General features: G+C 39.4%; 1 protein-coding gene across 2 annotated transcripts in view; it reads right to left on the bottom strand.

Annotated features, from left to right (window-relative positions):
• Positions 1 to 24,910, bottom strand: part of SELENOI (selenoprotein I) — a 44,340-nt gene that overhangs the window by 8,384 nt on the left and 11,046 nt on the right. The window contains exons 2-9 of one of the 2 annotated variants that reach the window (XM_029232471.1): positions 17,786 to 17,854; positions 17,208 to 17,316; positions 14,981 to 15,055; positions 9,493 to 9,755; positions 8,454 to 8,562; positions 3,284 to 3,332; positions 1,698 to 1,878; positions 311 to 493 (exon numbers count right to left, since the gene is read on the bottom strand). In XM_029232471.1, the coding sequence (XP_029088304.1) occupies positions 311 to 493; positions 1,698 to 1,878; positions 3,284 to 3,332; positions 8,454 to 8,562; positions 9,493 to 9,755; positions 14,981 to 15,055; positions 17,208 to 17,316; positions 17,786 to 17,854 (1,038 nt within the window). Of the gene's footprint in view, positions 1 to 310; positions 494 to 1,697; positions 1,879 to 3,283; positions 3,333 to 8,453; positions 8,563 to 9,492; positions 9,756 to 14,980; positions 15,056 to 17,207; positions 17,317 to 17,785; positions 17,855 to 24,910 lie in introns of those variants that run through there. The other variant, XM_029232470.1, reaches the window with a different exon arrangement.

The raw sequence follows: 24,910 nt of genomic DNA on the forward strand, positions 1-24,910 counted from the left end.
TGTCCTGTATATAATTAAAAGCACAAAAGAGTTTATAATTCTTTACCAAGAAAATGGTTTACATTTCTTCTCACTTATAAACAAGAACTAATTCCTCACAATAATTATCTAGCTTTGAAATTATTTGTAGTTACTACGACATATTAATTACAGAAATGATATATGGCATCACGCACCTGGATATTATCCAAAATTTAGAGAATATCCCAAAATTCTTCCAGCTACTATATTAAGCAAGTTTCTTCTGAAATTCTCCCTCACCTCACTATTTAAGAATCAAATGGAACCAATTTTGCTCTAGATTACTCACCACTCGTACTCCATAATGGATGTGCGCCAGAGTGAAAGCAGTTGTTAATGTAAACAGGAGAATGCTCTCAATGTAAGAGGCCACTCCTACATTTACCACTATGACAACCAAGAAGAGAGGAACCAGAAACCAATTCAAGGTTGGGCACCGGGTACTGCTCATTTGACAAACAATCAGCTGACACTTGAAGGTATTAAAAAAAAAAAGAGAATGAAAATTTAATTAGCAAAGCACGAGTCACTCCAACATTTAAAAAGCATTCAAGTACCTGTACATTACATTATTATCAAATTCAGTAATTCTCAACTGCTCAGGAGCCCAACTGGACCTCTACCCCAACCTCCAAACCCGTGGACCCTCAGACTGTGTGTCAGAAGAGACTGGAAGATAATTTAGTAAGGATGCTACAGAAGGCATTCTTCTACCGGGTAACAGTTTGGATAAAAGAAATTTCTCCCAATTTTAAGATTCTATGATATACGACAACAATTTTCTCAGAACACCCTCCCACAGCACCACACAACTAAATTTCTTCATGGTGATGAGGAGATTCTACCTCCAATCCAGACATGTTATCAAACAACACCTCAAAACCTCTTTGGTTCTCTTTACTTTCAACACCTTACTCAAATATAGTTTTATTCCTTCAGAGATACATTTTATATAATGCATTAATGTTTTCAGATCTTTAAACCCTATGAAATCAGTATGACTTGGGACAGTAAACACAAGTTACGCACATGGAAACATAAACTCAGTGGCTAAGTTAAAAAATAAAAACTTATTAAGGACCTGGCCTGAGCTACAGCACAGGCTTCCTGGCTGTCAGGACTAACAGGGTCTTTTCTCAAGTCCTCCTGATTTTTCCTCCCTGTCTGCCCTCTTGCTGGGCCAGAGCAGAGAAGGATTTTTTAACGTATGTAGTATTTATTACAAAGTTTTTTATTCTATGTTATTAATTTAAAAATCAGTTGATTAAAAAACATGTGTGTGTGTGTGTGTGTGTGTGTCTGTTTCCTCCCTCAAAAACCCCTTCCAAGCTCCCTAAATTAAGCGTTAGATCTGCTGCCATTTCAACCACACTATAAATAATATTTAGAGTCTGAAGGGAATCATTCCATGAATTCTTCAGCAGGCAACCAAAACAAAAAATTTAAATTATGTCATGGTTCCAAAATACTACAGCAGTCCCCAAATCCTACTGGTTTCAAACAAAAAAATAAAATAACTTTCAGCATGTCTTTGAGGTTATTAATTATTCTTTCAAATTTCTAAGATCTTTAAATTAAAATCTGCTTATTCTAATACTATATAAGGTTTCTCAAACTATTGAATTCTGTCAAATATTTCTTATATGTATTACGATTTTTAAAAGAAAAAATCTTACTGTGATATTGGCAAAGGCTGTTCCAACCATTAAGTAGAATACTCTAGGATGTAACTCTAAAATATCTGAAGGTGACCGGAGGATCCATGCTGTAGACAAAATGAATAGCAAACATGGAGAAAAGAAGGGAACCATAGCTTCATAGACTGAATTGTGTTTCAAGGTGTTATTTTTATAGCTTCTGAAAAAAAATCAAGTAATACAAAGAACATTATTACATATAAAAACACTGTACTTGTATTTCATAGTTTTCAAAGCACTTTCACACTTATTCTCTTATTTTTATTCACAATAACCCCATGGCACAGGTAGAACCAACATTATTAATCCCATTTTAGAGACAGGTTAAGTGAGGATGTGAGAATTTAAATTTACATAACTTGCTACCAAGTGGCAGGGCCAGGACTAGAATGGAAGTCTTCTGACCCTTAGTCTCACTTTTCCCTCTGGAATGTAAAGATGAATAAAACTTGGACTGTGTCCTATGAGATTATATTTTAATAGGAAAAATAAAATGAACACAAAACAATACTAGAAGAGTACCTCATGGTGCTACTATGATACACAACTTAAGAGTGAAAGACTCTGAAATGAGACAGTCCACAGCATATCTTACTGGCTCTGGGCACACAGGTGGTACTCTCATATATGTTTGCTCATCTGAACTGAACCCTCAAGCCTCATCCCGGTACTGCCACTAATTACATAACCTTAGGCAAAATACTGCCCAATCAGGAAAGGACCTCAACTTTAGAAAAAGAGGAAGACATGACTCAAATCATCTCTAAGGCCTTCAGAGCTTTAAATTTTATGGCTTCTATGAATGACTGCCAGTGGCTGTAAAGAGGGAAGATTCATAGAGCTTGGCTTGACATGGATAGGACTGTGCAAGACAGATTTGAGCACTGAAGGATGAAGTGGCAAGTACAAGAAAGTGTTCCAAGTAGAGGAGTAGAGGAAAGAGTGGGAGCAAAAGTACTGAGGAATGAAAGAACAAAATACATTCAGGTCACATAAATGGACTCAGTGTGGCTGAGCCAAAGTGGAGAAGTGCATACATAGATCAGAGAGATGCAACTCCACCAGGGCAACTCCCCTCCCAACCCCTACACACTCCTCAGGCCGGAATTTCCATACGGCGCTCTTTGAGAAGAGACGGCATAGGTCCAGGATTTGGTCCTCAACTACACAAGTTGAGAAGTTTTATTGCATGATCATGCTAACTAAACTTACACATAATCAATTTATAAAAACTTATAATCAATTTATAAAAAGAACGTAAACCTATCAATATTTGACAGGAACACACTCCCTCCTGATTCACTCACAAAAAAATGACAAATTAGAAGACTGTTTCGTGAGCCCAAAACTTTTACAAAAAAACTAGTAGTTCTGGGCTATGGTTGAATTGACTAGGCAAGCCACCACAGACAAATTATCCTAACCTCATTCTAGATTCAAAATACAGGTTTCATGACCTTTTCAAAATGCCCAGATTCCAAAAGAAAGAAATCCTAAAATTCACCTAAATAACAATTTCTAAAGATTTTCATATTTCTTGCCCAATTAAAAAATTAAATACTTACCTGAAAAAGTTTAATAAACTCATTGGAAGAGTCACGCATAATGCACAACCTAAAAGGAAGAATATTTAAATTATCGTGAATTATTATTCAAGAGTCATTTTTATAATAATCAAATACATACAAATTATGTAATATTTTTAGACCCAATAATTTTCAGGTTCAGGTTTACTTCTGTAATGAAATTAAACACATTTTTAAACAGCATTTACAACTGGAAAAGTGGCAGTACGGTTTGGTGATTCAGAGCAGAGACTCAAGGAGCCAGAGTGGGTTGAATCTCAGTTGTGTTACCAACTGGTCATGTGACTTCAGGCAACTTTTCAGTGCCTCAGTTTCCTCTTTTATAAAATAGAGATAATAGTAGTATCAACCCCGTAGGGTTTTGAGAATTAAATGAGTTATTACATGCAAAGACACCTGGAACAGTACCTGGTATATAGTAAATTGCACAGCCAGTATAAGTTATTTATTGGAAGAGGGGACAATTAATAAATCCTGCTGCTTCCTTTACACTTATCTTTACCTCCCTAGCATTCTTAATTTCTCCCCCTACCCTATACACTAATTCTTTTCCCTGAAACCTTAAAAGGACAGCCTTCCCAAGAAGGCTTACCATTGCTTCTGCTGCTCTCACTACCTACTTATCTTACTCTGCTATTTCCTATCACTCACCAGACTTTCCTGTTGCCTTCATTTCCTCAGCACTCATTCATTCTGCCTCCCTTCTGCAGAAACTGTACTCTTGAAATTTATCAAGCTCTCCTAATAGTCAAATTCAGTATCCTTTCTTCATTCCTGACTTCTAAGTAAGATGACTCCGCTGACTATCCACTAACTGAAATTCTTTCCTCCCTTGGCCTTCATGATTCCATTCACCCAATGTTCCTGTTAGCCATCCAACCATTACATTTGGTGTCCTTTTTTGGTAATCTACCTCCTGCATATTCCTAACTGGATGTTTGACTGTGCATCTACACTCCCTCAGAGAATCTTCTCTTCAGCTTTAACCATAAGCTACCTGCAGATGACTCCAAAATCTAATTATGTACTCTTGGGCAAATCAGACAATCTCTCTGATCTTCAGATTCCACAGGTGTACCATGAGGATGGTTTAAATGATTTTCTAGTGACCCCTGAATCTGATTCTGTGATCTATAGAGATGTAAAGTTCTAATCTTTCTCTGTTTCAAACTCCAAGTCAATATATGTGGCAACTTTCTGGACACTTCATTTGGATATTTCCTTGTCACTCAACATATTAGTCCATTCTGGACTCCTGGTGACTAAACTTGGCTTGGGGGGGCAGGGGCAGTGGTCAATGCAGCTGTGACCTTAAGGATCAAAGACAGAAGAACATTCCTTCAAAACAATTCCTAAGGCATCTTGCTAAAAACAGATGAAAAGGGGCTTCCCTGCTGGCATAGTCGTTAAGAGTCTGCCTGCCAACGCAGGGGACATGGGTTCCATCCCTGCTCCGGGAAGGTCCCACATGCCACAGAGCAACTAAGCCCGTGAGCCACAACTACTGAGCCTGCGCTCTAGAGCCTGCGAGCCACAACTACTGAAGCCTGCGCGCCTGGAGCCCATGCACCGCAACAAGAGAAGCCACCCAATGAGAAGCCCATGTACCGCAACAAAGAGTAGCCCCCGCTCGCTGCAACTAGAGAAAGCCTGTGCACAGCAACGAAGACCCAATGCAGCCAAAAATAAATAAATAAATAAATAAATTTATTTAAAAAAAGATGAAAAAACTAGAATTCACCGAACAGAAATCTCATCTCAAAAGATGAATTACTCTACTACTTTCAAGCCCAAATGGAACAAAGTTCCCTGAGTTAAAAGATCTTAGAGGGAGTGGAAGAGAAGATAAGATGTCCTCAATGTCCTCAGAAATTTTTAGCAGCTCATTCCATGTCAAGCTGGGAAGCACACTGTTAGGGAGCCAGGGCTAAATGAATTAAGCCAGAATCATTTGTAGCTTTCAGGTGTTGAAAATAGGCTGAGAGAAACCTGCAAAAGATTTGGGACCAAGAGTTTTTTAGTTTAAAACACCCTAAAATAGCTTTAGCTTAATTAAGTGCAGTAAGCGTGTAGAAAGCCTGAGCTCTATGTAGGCTGCCAAAGAGAAATACTGTATCTTCTATTTCTTCTCTAAATAACACTCGATGTACTTTCTATAAAGAATATTTAATTGTTAAATACTTGTCTATTAAACTCTATATAATGATAGTGATAGAACCCATACATATGTAGACCTGCTTTTCTTATTACCATAGGAAAGCCTAGACTTCATAATATAGGAAACAATAGCTATAGAAAAATCAGAATAGAATTTACAAAAAAGGATTGATTAGAATGAGATGAACACCAAGGATAACATGGTCACAACAAATATTTTGGTTCCTCATATTTCCAGGCTTAAATAAAAACTTCAATAAAAACCAAGACAAAAAATACTTTAACAAAAGTAAAAAAGACAAACAACAAACAAGGGGGAAAATGTCATTTATATCAAAACAAAGATTAATATATCTAATAGATAAAGAGCTTCTAAAAATAAAGGAAGTGGTTAACAATCATAATGCAAAAACTGACTAGAGATATAAAGAAAAAAGAAATATAAATGGCTCTCAAATACTAGAAAAGTTCATCCATAAGAGAAATGCAAATTAAAACTATATAGATATACCATTTCTTACCTATCACAGACTGGCAAAAATCCAAAAGTTTGACAACATACTACATTGGTAAAACTAAATAACAAGTACTTTCATTCATGGCTGATGGGAATTCAAAAATCAGATAACCCATACGGAAGGGAATATGGGAATATTTAGTGAAAATGCATACATTTGTCCTTACTAACAATTCTACTTCTAGAGACCTCTTCCAAAGTACCCTGGGAAAAATATGAACAGACATATATATGTACAAGACGATTTATTGCAGCAATTTGTACAACAGCAAAAGACCAGAAATAACACAAATGTCCATCAGTAGAAGGTTGTTTGAACAAACGATGGTACATCCACACAATGAAGTACTGTACCAGGCGGCTGTAAGAAGAAATGAGGAAGATCCCTAAACATCACTATGCAGTGATCTCTAAGATATACTATTATGTGGAGGGGGGAAAAAAAAGAAGCACGTGTAGTAAAATATGTATAGTGTGCTACCATTTATCTATGAAAGGGGGTGATAACCCCCCCCCACACACACTTACTTATATTAAGAAAGAAACAATGAAAAGATAAACCAAAAAATTTAAAACTAAGAATAGTTAACTATGAGGGAAGAAAAGGCTAGGGTAGTGACAGAGACTAGACTTCTTTGACTATGTCTTGTTTTATATATAGATTTGACTTTGTAATCATGTGAATACGTTACATAATTATAAAGGAAAAATAAATTTTAAAAGAAAAAGTAATCCATAAATATCAAAAGTAAAATGAAACTAGCTTAAATGTACATATCCACAGATGGTGGCATAACCACAGAATGGGGACTTTAGACTATAATAACCTGACTGGGCATTCTCTAGTGGGATAAACCATAGGGCAAATGGAACTGCAAAAAACCAAAATCTTCAACAATTTCCAGTAATCATATGTCACTGATTTTGGAACTACATTCTCAGACTGTTGTGGGTATTTTATGGAATAACACAAAGGTATAATTATTTTGTGTCGTTGAAAGCAAAGACTTTTGTCAGAGTTTAAAGGACATACAAATATAAGATCAACTAGGTTAAGTAAAAGATCTGTATCGTCAAATATGATTTGGAATTATCAGTATGAATTTATGAGGTACTTTATCAAAAAACAAACTTTATTCCCCTGGCTATCCACTGAATGAATGGATTCCTAAGCAATGATCACCAGCGACTGTTAGTACCACTAGGTGAAGAGTTGAGGCAGAACTTGGGAAGAGATGGAACAGATGTACAATACCTCATCCCTCTAGTCATTACTGATACCACAGACAGAAAGACAACCAGCTATCGTGTGCCCCCTAATGTGATGCAATAGGAAGTACCATTACCTAATAAGTATTGCTGCCAAAAATTATAAATTACAAAGAAACTTATATGCCTATTAAAGTACCCACTTAACATTCAAAAATATATCTCCTATGTCAGAGATTCCATTTTATCTTTAAATAAATATTTAAAAGTAAAATGCAGCACACCCGCCACAGGACAAGCTGCATAAATCAAAAGATTCACTCATGAACGATAGGTGGAGATGAAAAATAGCTCGCCTTTTCAAGGTAAAGAAATCAGTTTATAGAGGCACCCAAAAATGAACATTTGTTAGATCACAGCAGGGTTCCTAAAACATCTGCAGTCCAGAGCCACAGAAAATCCCCAAACTACTCCTTTTCTGAAAGCCAGTGTTCATGCACCATCTTCTCAGCTGTTTCTAAGCCTTCAATTCCCATTCTGTAACCAAGGTTCACAGACAGACAGAGGGAAGATTAATTTTTAGATAAGAGAACAGAGCAACAGCCAACAAGTTTTTTTCTTTTACTCTACAAAGGTCTTAGTGTCACTCCTGGTGCCCCAAATAACAACCCAGATTCCTCTTCCTCTCTGCCTCTCTCCATAAAAACACTCTCCCTCCACTCAATCATCCTGTACATATCCCCTTTGGCTAAAATCAAAAAGGAAACATTACCATGATCATTACCATGATAAAAACCTTTACCTAGCATTCAAAGGCTTAAGAAAAAGGTTATCTGAGAGGAACAGAAGCTCAATTTTTGGAGTGGATGTGTTATAAAGTAAACTCTGTGTTTTGTCATTCTATTTCCTCAAACTAACAATCTTCAATTTTGAGATAAGTACTGAAATCAATACCTAACGTCCAACTAAATGTGGATCCTCCAATACAGTCTAGATTAATTTGAATAGTTAGTTTACAGGGTTTGTGTGATCTATTTCGGTATTGCCTTCTGATTAGAAACAACTTGGTGCTGAACAAAAACAAAACAAAGCAAAACAAAGCAACCTTATTTTCCTTAAGGGTTTGGCTGAAACCCTACAGGGTTGCGGGGTTCTGCTTTTGCTGCAGGGCGTGAGGGCAGGCGGGGAAGTGCTGCTGGTTATAATCAAACACTGGCTTTGATAACAAAGCGATGTTACAACAGGCTTCAACATGGAGCTTCTTACCAATGATCATTGCAGTGAATAGGTCTCTATATAAGAAATTAAACAGGAAAGGTTCATACCAGGCCTCAACTCCCACAATCGCAGTCACTATGTAGACAAAGGAAATAGTCTGGAAGGAAAATGCAGACAAAAATATACAGAGCATTAACAGCAGGAAAGATCAGGGAGTCAATAACGCTTTCTGCAGCATAAGTCTAGGAAACAGCTTTAGTAAAAGCAAGAAGTATGCTTAAATTTGACATGGTGGCAAGTCTTGCCTTTAAAAATAGTTTTTTCAGCCAACAACACCATAAAATAACTAACTTCTAGACAATGCAAACAACCGGCCTCATAAGGCACCTCGTAAATTGGTTTAGCCACACGATGTTCCAATTTGCCCACCCACTCATTTTCTTCAAACACACTCCAACTTCTGATTCTTTACTGGAGCCTTAGGTGTAGACGGGCAAAATGGCAACACAAAAAGCTGGGATTCTAAGGCAGGGAGAGTTCATAGCAAGCCTATAAAGTAAGAGGAAAACAAATCTCTCTACTCACTGAAAAGTTGGCAATGAAGACAAAAAGCCAACAATTTAATTATAAGCGCCTTTCTTTATAAAATCAACAGTTTCAATGAATGTTTGTTAAGAAACCGTTCATTTTTTGGTGTAATAATGGCATTGTAATTATGTTTTTTAAAAAGAACTCTTACCACTTAGAGATATATAGTAAAATATTTATCACATAATGCCAGGATTTTCCTTTAAAATAATTGGAAGGAGGGTGAGGAAGAGTACATGTGAAACTAGACTGGCCAAGTGTTAACTGCTCAAGCTAAGTAACAGGTACATAAGGGTTCACTATACTATTCTCTCTACTTTTGTACATATTGGAAATTTTCCATAAATAAGTAAAAATAATATAAAATAAAAAGGAAAAAAATGTCAAAGCACCCATCAGTTCTAACCGGAAAAGCAAAAGGTCAATAAAGAAGGAATAACAAAAACTTTCCCCAAAATTCATGGCAATGTTGAAAATTTAAGGAAGAACCCATACTTACCACCTGGCTAACGTCATATCCCCATGGCAGGAAAAGAATCCCTGTGTTATACTTTTCCCAGTGGGACAGGATGAAAGAAAATAAAACTACCCATAGCAGGAGATAAAGAACAAAAACAGTGACACCCGATGATCCTCGTCCAAAAATGGAATACACAGTTACAACAAAGTAAACACATGACCAACTATCCAGGCCATGGTCAAAAAGCTCCCCTAACGGGGTGCTGGAATTGGTTCTACGGGCTTGCTTTCCATCCACACCATCTGCAACAAAAAACACATTACCACAGGAATAGGTCAACAACTGCACCAGTCTGGAGAAAGTCTTCTTTAATAAAATGGAGAGAAACAAAACAGACGAGCATATCATAGGAATGTTAATTAACTAAATTATAACTATCAGACAGTACTGTAAAAATCCAACCTTTAGTTGCTACAATGCAAAGATTTCAGAAATAAAACCTGTAATTTCTCAAAGCTTAATCTAAAAATTAAAATGTTAAATCACATTGAATGGTGTCTATTTTAGATCTAAGGAAGAAGCATTCTAGTTGGACTCTGAATTCCTCCAAATCTGCGTAACAACTAACTGAGCTGTTCCACTAGCCGCAAATTCTTAACCCTCCAGAGAATATTCAGTAGTTGTTCATTATAATTTATCTAACCATTCCTTGCTCTAAGATCCAAAAACACTCTGTTACTTCAGTCATAACACCTGTTTCATCTTGTTTGATATCACAGTTACTTCTTTACAGATTGACCACCTCCATAATTTTAAGTGCTTTCCAAAAAGGCTTTGCAACACAGTAGGTGTTGAGTAAATATAAGAATAAATTTATTGGGCTTCCCTGGTGGCGCAGTGGTTGAGAGTCCACCTGCCGATGCAGGGGACACGGGTTCGTGCCCCAGTCCGGGAAGATCCCACATGCCGCAGAACGGCTGGGCCCGTGAGCCATGGCCGCTGAGCCTGCGTGGCCGGAGCCTGTGCTCCGCAACGGAAGAGGCCACAACAGTGAGAGGCCCGCATACCGCAAAAAAAAAGAAAGAAAAAACGAATAAATTTATTGAATAAATTGAACTTATTGAATAAATTGTGAGATTGGGATTGACAGATATACACTAATATGTATAAAATGGATAATTAATAAGAACCTGCTGTATAAATAAATAAAATAAAATTCAAAAAAAATTTATTGAACTGTACAATGCACTATTTTTTAAATTAATTTTTATTGGGGTATAGTTGATTTACAATGTTGTGTTAATCTGCTGTATAGCAAAGTGAATCAGTTACACATGTACATATGTCCACTCTTTCTTAGATTCTTTTCCCATATAGGTCATTACAGGGTATTGAGTAGAGTTCCTGCGAAGCACTATTCTTGATGCTCTGAAGACTATAAAAAATCTTAGAATAAACTAAGTTTGTGCCCTCAAAGAGTTTACAATTGAGAACGGAGACAAAACATGACAGTTACAGATATGATGTATCACAAACCAGAGAAGAGTATAGAAAAGGGACGAGTTCTCTTCAGGCTAAGATAAGCTAGACTGGCTTTCCAGACAAGATGAAATCTGAGTGGGGACATAAAGAATGAGTTGGATTTCGGTAGATAGGAGATAAAGGAGTGTGTCATTTCAAGAGGAGGGAGTGCTATCGGCAAAAACACCGAGATGGAAAAGCACATGTGTGTGCAGAGAATGCCAAGTACTTTAATTTGACCAGAAACTAGTATGTGAAGATGGCAGTCTAAAGAGGCTAGAAGGAAGGTCTGAGCCAGTTTAAAGGTATCAGAGAGTCTGAGGAGCTACTACAATTACCTGAGTAGAGGATTACAAAGAGAAAAGCAATGCAGTGCTTCAGGAAGACCCACTTGATATTGGTGGGAAGGACAGGCTGGGAGAGGAACCCTACTTAGTAGGCCTAAATTGAGATGGAATGCAGTGGGCATAAAAAGCTGGAGGAAGGCGAGATATTAAGAAAATAAAAATGACAGTGCAACCAAAGAGGAGAGGTGAGGCCGAAGGACAAGAAGACCATCTCCAAAATCTCCCGTCTGTGTAACTAAGAGACTGGTAGTATTAACAGAAATAAGAAAATCTGAAGGAGCAAGACTGATAGAAAAGAGCTGAGTACAGTTTTAGATGCTGAAATTGAAGTGTTAGCAGGACATCCATATGGTAATGTCGAACAACTCAACCTAAGGATACTTACTAGCAACTCAGAAGATAGATAAGGGCTAGATACTAACATGGGAGTCAACTCAATAGTGTTAAGGATCAGGATTACCAAGGGAATAAGGAAGGAGAAAGAGAAAGCACGCTGGAACACCTTCACACAGGGGCACACCTTCACACAGGGGCGAAAACAGAGGAGCCGGAGGGGTGGGGGGGTGGGGGGAGAGGAAGAGAGAATGGTACAACCTAGTTAAAAAGGAAGAAGAGTCTGAATTATAAAAATTCCTCCTCCAAAGAAACAGTTTTGTTAATTAAGTGCATCAGAACTAGACTAATTGTAAAGATTCAGATTCAAGGAATTAAAAATTCCTTATCATTACTGTGTTTATCTTGCTCACAACAGTGTTATCCCCAGTGCCTAGCTCAGTTTGTGGCAAAGAGGGCCTTTAAAAATGTTGTTGAAGGAATATATGAAAGGATGAATCTCAAACTCTGGCCCAAACACTGTAGATCTCTGTTATATAGGATTGGGAACTTTTCTGCCCCCCAGTAGTTAAAATATATCCTAAAAGTCTTTTCTTATTATTTGCTGGCTTAATTTCCTATTCTCAGTGCAACTTCTGTGCAGTTATTACAAATATTATATTCATGAACTACATATTAATTAGGTTTTGTACGTCTTCTCACTGAACCCGTTCTAGCCCCATAAGTCTGGGGTCTAGATAAGTCTCACAATGTTTTTTCATAAGAAAGGCAATTCAGCGCATAACCTATATATTATGAAAAAGCCACCAGCAGAACCAACAGCAGCACCCTGTGATCAAACGCTGATATTGCTGCAGCAAAGCATAAGAATAGTCACACTAGTAGTATAAATGAAGGCTATAAATTGTTGCTTCAAGGCAGGTTTTGCAACAAACAGTTCATGTTAGATCAGGATTTTTGCCAGAATTGTGGAGACCTGAAACAGGTAGATGGTACAGTACTTCAAAAGACTCTTACGGGGACTTCCCTGGTGGTACAGTGGTTAAGAATCCGCGTGCCAATGCAGGGGACACGGGTTTGAGCCCTGGTTCGGGAAGATCCCACATGCCACGGAGCAACTAAGCCCATGCGCCACAACTACTGAGCCCGTGAGCCACAACGACTGAGCCTGCGTGCCACAACTACTGAAGCCCACACATCTAGAGCCTGTGCTCCGCAACAAGAGAAGCCACCTCGGGACTTTCCTGGTGGTGCAGTGGTTAGGAATCCGCCTGCCAGTGCAGGGGACACAGGTTCGAGCCCTGGTCCCGGAGGATCCCACATGCTGTGGAGCAACTAAGCCCGTGCGCCTCAACTAATGAGCCCATGTGCCATAAGTGCTGAAGCCCATGCGCTTAGGGGCTGTGCTCCGCAACAAGAGAAGCCACCGCTATGAGAAGCCCGCGCACCGCAACGTAGAGTAGCCCCCGCTCGCCGCAACTAGAGAAAGCCCACGCGCAGCAACAAAGACCCAATGCAGCCAAAGATTTAAAAAATAAATTAATTAAAAAAAAAAAGAGGGGCTTCCCTGATGGCGCAGTGGTTGAGAGTCCGCCTGCCGATGCAGGGGACACGGGTTCATGCCCCGGTCCGGGAAGATCCCACATGCCGCGGAGCGGCTGGGCCCGTGAGCCATGGCTGCTGAGCCTGCGCAGCCGGAGCCTGTGCTCCGCAACGGGAGAGGCCACAACAGTGAGAGGCCCGCGTACCGCAAAAAAAAAAAAGAGAAGCCACCTCAGTGAGAAGCCCACGCACCGCAACAAAGACCAACACAGCCAATAAATAAATAAATTAATTAAAAAAAAAAAAAGACTCTTATGACATGCTGTTAAAAGCCAGAGAACACAGGCCTCTCCTTTTCCCTATTCCTCTTGCAGTCCTTGGCAACCAAATCCTGTAGCAAAAAAAAAATTTTGTTTTTTTGGCCACACTGCACGGCATGTGGCATCTTAGTTCCCGTGCCCGCTGCAATGGAAGTGCGGAGTCTCAACCACTGGACCTCCAGGGAAGTCCCAGTAAAACCAACTCATCTTTAATAACAAATGCACAAAAGCCTCTGTCTAAATGTAGATCTTTTAACTAAGTTTTTGCCTAATTCTTCTTGATTTCATTCTCTTCCTTCCCCAAACTCTTGCAGCTCTGGTCATCCACCACATCAGCATTTAATCCTGTACCAAATTACCCTGGTTTTATGAATACAAGTCATTTTTATCTGAAGAGACCTAAGCAACTTTAAGTCAGGGTCTGCTACTTCACATTCATTTAAAAACCACATACTGAGTACCTCCTATGGAGCAGGCACTGTTCTTATAACACTGGGTACACAGCGAGCAAGATAAAGTACCCACCCTCAAGGAACTTACATTTTAGAGCAGACAACATACAAGGGGGTCATATGGTTTTAAGTGCTATGGAGAAAAATAAAGCAGGGAAGAATAGGAGAATGCAGGACAAGTCACACAGATGATCCCAACGAAACGCACCCTTGGCAGAATACATGGTGTAACCTTGCCCAGTGGACTTCCCTGACCACGCCCCCTCCACCAAATGAGAATTGATCACTTCTATATTTGTTCTCCCACTATGCTCTACTACAGCATCTCTCTCAGTATTCTGCAGTTATTTGATATGTCAGTACTGCTTCCCAAACTCATGGCAAAAATGATATCTTATTCCAGGGTTGGGAAATATTTCTTGTAAAGGGCCAAACAGTAAATATTTTAGGCACTGTGGGCCAAATGGCCTCTGTTACAACTACTCAACTATGTCTCTGCTGCAGGAACGCAGCCACAGACACGTAAAGGAATGAGCATAGCTGTGTTCCAGTAAAACTTCACTTACAAAAACAGACAACAGGTGCTTCCCTGGTGGCGCAGTGGTTGAGATGCAGGGGACAAGGGTTCGTGCCCCGGTCCGGGAAGATCCCATGTGCCGCGGAGCGGCTGGGCCCGTGAGCCATGGCCGCTGAGCCTGAGCGTCCGGAGCCTGTGCTCCGTAACGGGAGAGGCCACAACAGTGAGAGGCCCGCGTACCGCAAACAAAAAAACACAAAAAAACAGACAACAGGCCAGATTTGGCGTACAAGTGGTAGTTCGCCAACTCCTATCTTATTCTTTGAATTCCCAGCAAATGACAATATTTTTCACAGAGAAACTCAAGAACGTATTTACCAAATTGACCAGGGTATTAACAAACCCTAGTTAAAATGAATTAAGCACAGGAGAAAACGTTTGGTGCTATCCTTGCTGACAGTTTCACCAGCCACTGACTATTTGCCAACTTCTTACCTAGAGTGTAGGCTACGAAGTTGAGGATGCCCACCACAATCCAAACCCAATCAGGTACATGCTTGTGACCCGGTGCTGTAAAGGAAAGCAACTCAGATTATAACACAGTCTGAGTACCATTGTTCTTACCATAGCCCATACTGCCAATGAGAAATGTTTCTATTTATTAAACAGGAGCTGAAGTACTGTACAATATATTTCGAATGCAGAACTAGGTAAATATTAGAATGTATCAGCAAACTCTGACAAAACAAAAGTAACTGCCCAACCCCTCATAAACAATAGGCATTTACCTTGAGCTTTAATCGTAACTCAAGACTGACTATCTTCACTTGAAAATTACTTATGTGCCTAGAATGAAAAATCGTGTTTTTGGAATTCAAAAAATGCTTGTGTTTAATCTGATCCTTGTTGTTTATGATTATACTACAAACATGTATTAAGCTTTCAACCTATACTCTCTCACTAAATTATTAATTAGCTGAACAAAAGACCTTTTGATTTGTGTCTAGGTAAATTACCTCAACTGGATGATTCTGGCAACAAAATCGTTCTGAAATGTCTGGACCTTACTTTCCCCCCCCCAAGATAAAACAAGTGAGATTCAGCTCTGGGTTCTAGTCCTGGCTCTGTGACCAACGAGCAGTGTGGCCCTGAATATACCATTTAACCTTCCTGTCTTCCACTTCCCAAATATACTGGGACTAGATGGTTAATCTGGCCCTTCAAGTTGTATGACTTGGAGAAATACATATATTTACGTATTTTTAGTTCTCTTAGTGACTAAGTAAATAGTCTTATTTAGTCAGAGAAAATACTATTTCTAGTTTCAAAGATAAACTTTTGAGGCTGTTCTGAGGATTAAAATACAATTTTAAAAAACCCCACCATATCAAAACCATGCTTAATGAAATTTAAGCATGGTAATGGTAATGATCTTGAATTACCATTTTATTACATATACAGAAGCTATGGCTAAAATTTTCTGTTGATAAAGTCAGGCATAGGCAGAGTTTCAATATTCATAATTCCTATAATATCAAAAGTCATTAAGTGTTTGAAACTCCAAATTCTCCTACGAAAACAACGTTGTCAGTGATTGTTAATTTCTCTAGGTCAGTGCACAAACGTCTGCTGAACCCACAACACAGATGAATTATAGCAGCGGCCCCCAACCTTTTTGGCACCAGGGACCGGTTTCATGGAAGACAATCTTTCCATGGATGGGGGGGGGCGGTGCTGGTGTTTCAGGTAGTTAATGCGAGCGAGGGCGAGCGGCAGATGAAGCTTCGCTTGCCCGACCCTTGCTCACCTCCTGCCGTGCAGCCCGGTGGCTAACAGGCCGAGGACCGGTACTGGTCCGCGGCCCAGGGGTTGGGGACCCCGGAATTATAGTACTAAAACTCCTGACTACATCATTTATAAGTATTCTTATTGGAAAGTATCTTCTAACTTAGAATACAAAAAATACTCGTCTACCTCCATCTTTCTGTTCCTCTCAACTCCATCCACCAGCTGAGCAATAAGAATAAACTGTTTCCCACATATCCCCCCTCATCCCAGATGTGCTCCAGATTCTCTTGTCCAGCCGGGGCAGAAGCTGGGGTGTGGGAGGAAGTAAGATAGCAGTGGGTCTGAAGAAAGCTGTTGGGAATAAGCTGAAAACTGCCTCCAAAGGCGCATTTTGCCTCCCATCCTCAGTAAGGGCCCAGACTTCTGTCAGTAAATATCTAAGGTCTAACAACCATTTTCAAAAGAAACTGGGAGTTATTAAAGGTACGTACAAGTGCTGAGCAGAGGAAAGAGAGACCACATTGCCTTTAGAAAAAGGGGATTTTTATTCCATACCTAGAAAAGGGAAAGGGATATTTCTGGAACTGGTAGGTATGCTGGGCCTTGCTTATACTCATTTTCAGGCAAAACTTCAGAGTCCTACTTTTCCATCTTCTTATAAATCCCATTACTCTTTATTTACAAAAACCTCATTGCTTTTTAGACGGCATATCTAAATTCAATAGCCAAACTGGTTTCTAGAACTTATCAGAAACATACATAACAGATTGTGAAAACACAACTTAGCCTTTACACCCAATTCTAACATTTTACAACCCTCCTAATATTCAAAACTTTTCAGAAATGCAAGCATCTTAATAGAATCAGAAAATAACCATATCTCATTTTTTGCTATTTAGACATTTAAGATTTTATATTAAAGTAATAATCTTACCTGAAGCATAAAAGTCAGGATCAAAGTATGCCATAAGCAGAAAATTGAACACAACCAGCAGAAAGCCAGAAAAGGTTATCAGATTTGGAGCCAGCCAAGTAGGAAATACCTATTTGTTTCAAAATAATTACAGAATAATTAAAGTAGAGAAATCTCTCTGTCTACTACATACCACAACATGCAAATGTGTCAAAACAAAAACTATAAATTTGAAAGACCATATACACAGGGATTATATATATATATATCAAATTATAAACCGTAATCAGTTAATAGAAATAAGTCTATTTTCTATATTTTAAATAATTCTATAATCAACAAACTTTTATAATCATAACATTATATTTATTTTAGAAAAATTTAAGAAGCATTTTATAAATATGATAGATCTAGAGTATAAGCTTATACTTCAATGATGAGATAGATCAAAAGGTATGTGACTAAAGGAAAGGAGGATGGGAGAGGCAGTTTCTCTAAACGTCTTACTGAACTGACAGTTGGTCTGTAATACTCCATAAAATAGTTTAAAATATTTAAAACTTACTAAAACCTAAGTACATGCTTATTGATCATCTTACCTTCACTACAGTGTTCCAAAATGGATGCATGACATACAGAGAGAGCGGGTTGGTATCCACAGCACTGTACTGTTAAGAAATGAAAAAAAATATTCAGAGTTAATCCTTGCATACCAGCAAGTATTTAGAACAATGTTTCTCAAATGAAGATAATAGCACAGGGACTTCCCTGGTGGCGCAGTGGTTAAGAATCCGCCTGCCAATGCAGGCGACACAGGTTCGATCCCTGGTCCGGGAAGATCCCACATGCCGCGGAGCAACTAAGCCCGTGCGCCACAACTACTGAGCCTGCGTTCTAGAACCCGTGCACGCCAACTACTGAAGCCTGCGCACCTAGAGCCTGTGCTCCACAACAAGAGAAGCCACCGCAGTGAGAAGCCCGCGCACCGCGACAAAGAGTAGCCCCCGCTCACTGCAGCTAGAGAAAGCCCGCGTGCAGCAACGAAGACCCAACACAGCCAAAAATATATAAATTTTTTAAAAAAAGAAAATAGTAAAAAAAAAAATCTAGAGAATATATCTAGTTATACAATGTCCTCTTCTAAATAACAGAACTGGAGAAGCAATTTGAATGGGGCAAAGATGGCCAAGCACATCTTTGTATAATATTTATAATATTACAATGTTGCAGCAGAAAGTTTTATATTGCTTTCAAGTGCTCACCTATTTGCAGGATAATGAGCACACTGTGTGCATTCACACACTGACTTTCTCAACCTCCTTCATCCCTCTCAACTAACGGGAATCTAGCTGTTTTACCCTTGACACCATTACTAATGCACTTATTAACGGTACAACCTTGGGTAAGTTACTTAACCTCTCTGTCTTAGTTGCTTCACCTGTAAAATGAGGATCACAGCCTTTACCTCAAAGGATTGCCATAAGGATTAGATAAACTGATAACATACAGGAAGTGCTTAGAGCAGTACCTAGCCCACAGTTAGTGCTATATAAGCATTAGGTACCATTACTGTGTTTTGAGCACCAAAGGAATGACAGATCCCTTTACAGCTGGAAAATGGATTGCTTAAATAAGCAAAGGAAGAAAACAACAGGTTAGGGTGTTCGAATGTATTCCCCAATTGTTGAGCTATTTAGTAAAACTTCAAAGAAAATTTTAACAAAATATATGTATGTAATTATGTAATACTTTTAAGAGTCATGTTGATGACTTATTCATCAGAGACACAGACACACAAACACATACACACTGGAGTGCCTGGCATGTAGGAAGCATCCACTAGGTGTGGGGAAGAAGGGATACAAAATAGGTAAGGGACAACTTAATTCTCACCCTCAGGGAGTGGGAATACTACCTAATTCAACAAGCTGTCATTTAAAAGATGTCATACTAGTCAAATGCCTGAAAAAAGTTTCAACTGTGCTTTGTATTTGTTTAGTATGAATATATTGGGTTGGCCAAAAAGTTCGTTCAGGTTTTTCTGTTACGGCCAACCCAAAAATAAGTAGTAAGCATCTGAGCAACTGATTTTTTAAAAAATCATAATTAAAGATCAATATTTCTTCCTGAATGTTTTATGGATATGCAGGAAATATTTCTCATCAGTGTTTCAAGATTTAAAAGTGTGATGGAGCAAAAAAGTAAATAAATAGAAATAATTTAAAATACTACTAGCAAAGAGAGTTAGCTAGTAAGTCAAATGTTTACTCAACAGAATCCATGGCTGAGTGCCTCCATTTCTCCAACTCATTCTGATGAAATGCGACATCCTGGACAAAAGATCTGAGACAGACAGTGGAAAGAAAATGGTGAAGGAGAACACTGGCCGGAGAAGCTCTGCAGCTGCATCCAGACTCTCAGCTGGAGCCTCCTTAAATGAGTATTACTGTTCTTGCTAAAATCAACTTCTACGTGCATGGTTCTCTACAGCCTGCAAAGCTTTTCCACATAACAGATACCATGACACCTGAACCTCTGTAGAATGAAGGAGTCCCCAGTTGATAGGACTGCCTGAATTTAAGTTTTCAGACCTGAGGCCATGCAACCAATATGAACCCTGAAAAGCTGCCAATGACAAGGCGGGAGGGCCACGGCCTCCTCCATTTCACCAAAGTCCGAACCCAGACCCACATGACGTAGCCAGCAGGTCAGATAAACTGGAAAACCACACATTTCAAGTCCACCATCTACTGCAAAGTACAAAAGTTGTAAGAAGTCCAAATCAGAAGAAAACAATTTGACATCACACGAATAGTTAATACGATGTACAAAGTACAATGCTCTTAATTCAAATGTTTGCTGAATGACTCTCATTCAACAGCTTTCCATAATTTGAATTTACGTCTAAAAGAAGGTCATTTACTCATGGTATTTTGATTTGAAAAGCTGCTCTTTTTAAATTCTGAAGTTTTTTCTCTTTTTAAAATCTCTTTATTTCCACTATTATAACATTTCACCTTTTTTTTTTTTGGCCGTGTTGGGTCTTCGTTGCTGCATGCGGGCTTTCTCTAGTTGTGGCAAGCTGGGGCTACTCTTCGTTGTGGTGCACAGGCTTCTCATTGCGGTGGCTTCTCTTGTTGCAAAGCACAGGCTCTAGGCGCGTGGGCTTCAGTAGTTGTGGCTTGCAGGCTCTAAAGCACAGGCTCAGTAGTTGTGGTGCATGGGCTTAGTTGCTCCACGGCATGTGGGATCTTCCTGGACCAGGGAGCGAACCTGTGTCCCCTGCATTGGCAGGCGGATTCTTAACCCCTGCGCCACCAGGGAAGTCCCCAAATTCTCAAGTTTTAACTCTAAATTTCTATTTCAGGAGACCAGTAGAAGTATGAAAAGATTATAGAGCTCAATACAAATAGGTCAGTTTGCCTAACTGCATTTTTTACCTTTAATAATAATAGCAGATAAGCTTAAGTATAACAAGGAAATCTAATATGAGATTACAAAAGGTAGCAAACAGTAAACCTAAAGAGCACTCTGTGCTCTAGCCTTACACACTTGAGTATTTTTCAAGGTCACATATCACTTGGTATAAACAAAGAAACTTGAAACTGTCTTGTGAATCAATAGGAGGAAAGAAGAATGAGTCACACCTTCCACATGCCTGAAAAAATAAGTAAAATTTTAAAGGAGCTAAACTAAATTTAGTTAATGCCTGTTAAATATATTATTTTCTATTGGAATGATGTTTTGGTATACACCAGAATATCTGAACAAGGTAATAATCACCTGTTTAAGGCCTGCAGGACTTGCTTGATCTAGAATCTGTTGGGCCAGACTAATCCAGTGCCCTGGAGAAAGGCTTGAGAACCACAACCTGAGTTTGAGAATCATTCCAAGGCAGAATCTCAGAACCACAAGAGTTCAGGAGATATCTAGTTCTCACGTGCCTGCCCCTCGCCTATGTGAATAGGTAAAACAGTCATCTGGCCTCTTTATTTTTTTCTTTAATTTATTTTATTTATTTATTTTTGGCTGCGTTGGGTCTTCGTTGCTATGCGCAGGGCTATCTCTAGTTGCGGCGAGTGGGGGCTACTCTTTGTTGTGGTGCGCGGGCTTCTCATTGCAGTGGCTTCTCTTGTTGCGGAGCACAGGCTCTAGGCGCGTGGGCTCAGTAGTTGTGGCACACGGGCTTCAGTAGTTGTGGCTCGCGGGCTCTAGAGCACAGGCCAGCAGTTGTGGCGCATGGGCTTAGTTGCTCTGCGGCATGTGGGACCTTCCCGAACCACGGCTCGAACCCATGTCGCCTGCATTGGCAGGCGGATTCTTAACCAGTGCGCCACCAGGGAAGTCCCTGGCCTCTTTATTTATTTTTTAATTTTTGGCTGCACTGCGCAGCATGCGGATCTTAGTTCCCCAACCAGGGATCAAACCAGCGTGCCCTGCAGTGGAAGCGTGGAGTCCCAACCACTGGACCGCCAGGGAAGTCCCTGGCCTCTTTTTAAATGCCTCTGGTTACCAAAAAACTCATTACTTCTAGAAATAGCCCAATCCAATGTTAAAACAACTTTTCTATATGCTAACAAAATCCTCCCCTCGCCCCATATTTCCTATCATGTTTTCAATTTCCCTAACAAAGCTAAGCAGACAAGGGTCCAATTTTTTTCCAAACAGTAATGCTTCAAACATTTGAAGATGGCTCTGCCTGTCACACCTAAATCCTCTCTTCACCTGGTTAAAAAATCTCATGTTCCTTTTGCTGTTACTCTCTTGCCAAAGTTTTACTCTCTTCATCATCTAGGTCTAATTCTCTAGACCAGAGGTTGGAAAGCTTTTTCTGGAAAATGCCAGAGAGCAAATATTTTAGGCTTTGCAGGCCAAATGGTCTCTGTAACAATACCCAAAACTGCCACTGAAGCAGAAAGAAGTCACAGAAAATAAGAAAATAAAGAGGCATGCTGTGTTCCAATAAAACTTTATTCACAAAACAGGTGTCCGGGGGCTTCAGTTTGACAACCAGTGCTCCAGACAATCCATTTTGTTGTTAAACCAAAATAAAAGTGTGATCCAGGGCAAAAGGAATATTTCAAGTGGTGCATGAGCACAAAGGAGAACATGACTATAAGGTCTTCTTCCTCAACAACTTATTTCTATAACAGATGCTCAACACAGTATTAATTTCCTGAGGCAACAAAGTCATACTGCAGACTTACACACACCTTCACAGCCACCTTACCCCCTCAGGCCTTTCTTATACAGACTGCAAAGCCACCTTTCTCTGCGTTAATATGACGCTGACTGTTGGAAACTAAGTGTAAGACCCTATATTTACCATTTTAACATTCATCTTGCTAGAGTCCACTCATCTTTCTAGCTCCTCCGATCTCCTCAGGGTCAGACTCAGTTATCCAAGGTACCAGCTCTGCCCCCAAACTCTCAGCATGTAAAGCTGTCATGCTAGCAATGCCTTCACATAAGTCTCTGTAAAAATGCTGATCAAGGTAGAACTTCTAAACATTCCCCTCAAGATTGCTATTAATACATTTAGTCATTTTTATTTGGGTGCAGAATTCCATACTGGCATCTATGGCAATTAGTCTATGTCACCCACGAGAAAAGATTTTCATAAAGTCTTAGTGAAATCCAGAATTATCTTAGATAATATTCTGTCAAATATTAGAAAGTTTCAAGACTTTTTTATTTTTAACTTCAGTACAAGTCAGGAAATAAAGCAGAGTTCATTCTTCATTCATTCATTCAGTAAAGTCAACAAATAATTGTGACTGAGTGCCTATGATTGTGCCAGGCACTGTGCTAGGCCACCAGAAAGAGAATGGTGAACAAGACCAAAAAGTTTCCTATGTTCACCAAGTCCAGTCTAGGGTGAGACGGATGCTAAGCAAGAAAACAAGTCGTAATCACAAGATGTGACCAATACTGTGAAGACAATAAACAAGGTGTTTGTATCAGAGGACCAGGGGGCTGGGAATGTGCCTAGTCAGGGTGCTCAGAGAAAGCTTTTCAGGGGAGGGGACACTTAAGCTGAGTCCTAGAAGATGAGAAGACAGGTAAAGCATGTACAAGACAGAACAGTGAGTCAAACAAGGGAGATCCTAAAGAGAACACGCTGCTGGAGATTCCATTTATATGAAGTTCAAAATCAGACAAAATTAATTTATGGCAAAAAGAGGTCATAATAGCAGTCTGGTGAGAGGGACTAAATGGGGGCCCTCCGAGATGCTAAAAATAATTCTTTATCATGGTGGTGGTTACATACATATACAAAATTCATCAAATTGTGTACTTAAGATCTGTGCGTTTGTATATAATTTATACCTTAAAAAGGAGAAAGAAAATAAAGAATATATGTGTGGCAGTGTGCGTGTGTGTGTGTGTGGTGTGTGTGTGGTTTATAGGTGTTGGGAGGGGGGCGTGCATGCCAGATGCCTTCTAAGCAGAGAACAAAATGTAGAAGGACCACAAAGTGGAGGGAGGCCAATGGAGCTACAGCGTAGTGAGTGAGCAAGGAAGAGTGGTATGAAATGACACTGGAGACATGGGCAGACACCACCCCAAAGGTCCACAGTGAGTTTTATTTTATCATAAGCCCAGTGCATATCCTGATTTATATTATTAAAGGAGGCCACTGTTTACAGTGTAGAAAATGGACTGGAGGGGGGCAAAGGTACAAAATAGTTATGAGACTGTTACAGTATACCAGGCAAGAGACGATTACGGGTTAGGCCAGGAGCAGTACAATGACTCTAAATTACTTCCAAAATATGCTATAAAGTGCCCGTTTTTGAGAAGGGCATTAGAAGTGTGCCTCCTCTTAATTTAAGAAGGAAATTGGCTCTAACAAAAGGAAAACTATGGAAGCACTTCCCTGGACCTGAAAGTGTTTCCCTTATACATGTACTTTAAATCCTTTCTATATACTGATAAGAAAACTGACTGAACTGACACACCCTTGCACTAAATACAGAGTTTTGGACAACTTATTAATTAGACTGAGGCTAGTATCCCATCTAATACTAATACAGATGGTAATACTCTAACATCTATAAACAGATGCAGGTTTCCCTTGCTTTGTCTTCTAATCAATATAAGGAGGATAAGTCTCCAACTATCAAATGATTTTTAATTCAAAGCCTGTCTTTACCCATTTGAAATATAAACTTTACACTTATAAAACATATTTTAGTTAACCACGGAAATCCATAAAGTATGGATTGAGTACAAGCTAATAATAGTTTATAAACAGCACTTATCGTTAATCATTTCAGATGTAAGCAAACTCAAAATGATGTTTCTGACTTTTTCAAATGATTCCCCAAATTCTTGAGTTCCAAATCATCCAGGTTTTTAGGAGTAAAAGGCAGGATAGTCACAAAGAACCAATTTTAGTTCACAACTGGGTTCACAGTATGAAGTTACTTATTGCTCATACCAACTTTGCAGACATAATGAAAGAAACACATCATCAACCTTTCTTAAGAACTCAGGAGAGAGAAAAGAAATGTCAACTCTCTTCTCTCCCCCTGCACAGTGAAGCTCAGTGTCTGGTGTGGTACTGGTATGGTATGGAGGTCAGTCCCTTGCTGACAGGTCTCATGACTCAATCATGTTTAGGCTTAAGTCTTTACAGGGGCAGGATCCATTGTGGCCAACATGTGCTCTACCACTCCTGGAGCAGAGTTCTTTAGCAATGGCATTCCAAGTCTCTGGGC

This window comes from Monodon monoceros, unplaced genomic scaffold (genome assembly GCF_005190385.1).
Source record: "Monodon monoceros isolate NGI ecotype Baffin Bay Population unplaced genomic scaffold, NGI_Narwhal_1 Super_Scaffold_19, whole genome shotgun sequence".
NCBI lineage: Eukaryota > Metazoa > Chordata > Mammalia > Artiodactyla > Monodontidae > Monodon > Monodon monoceros.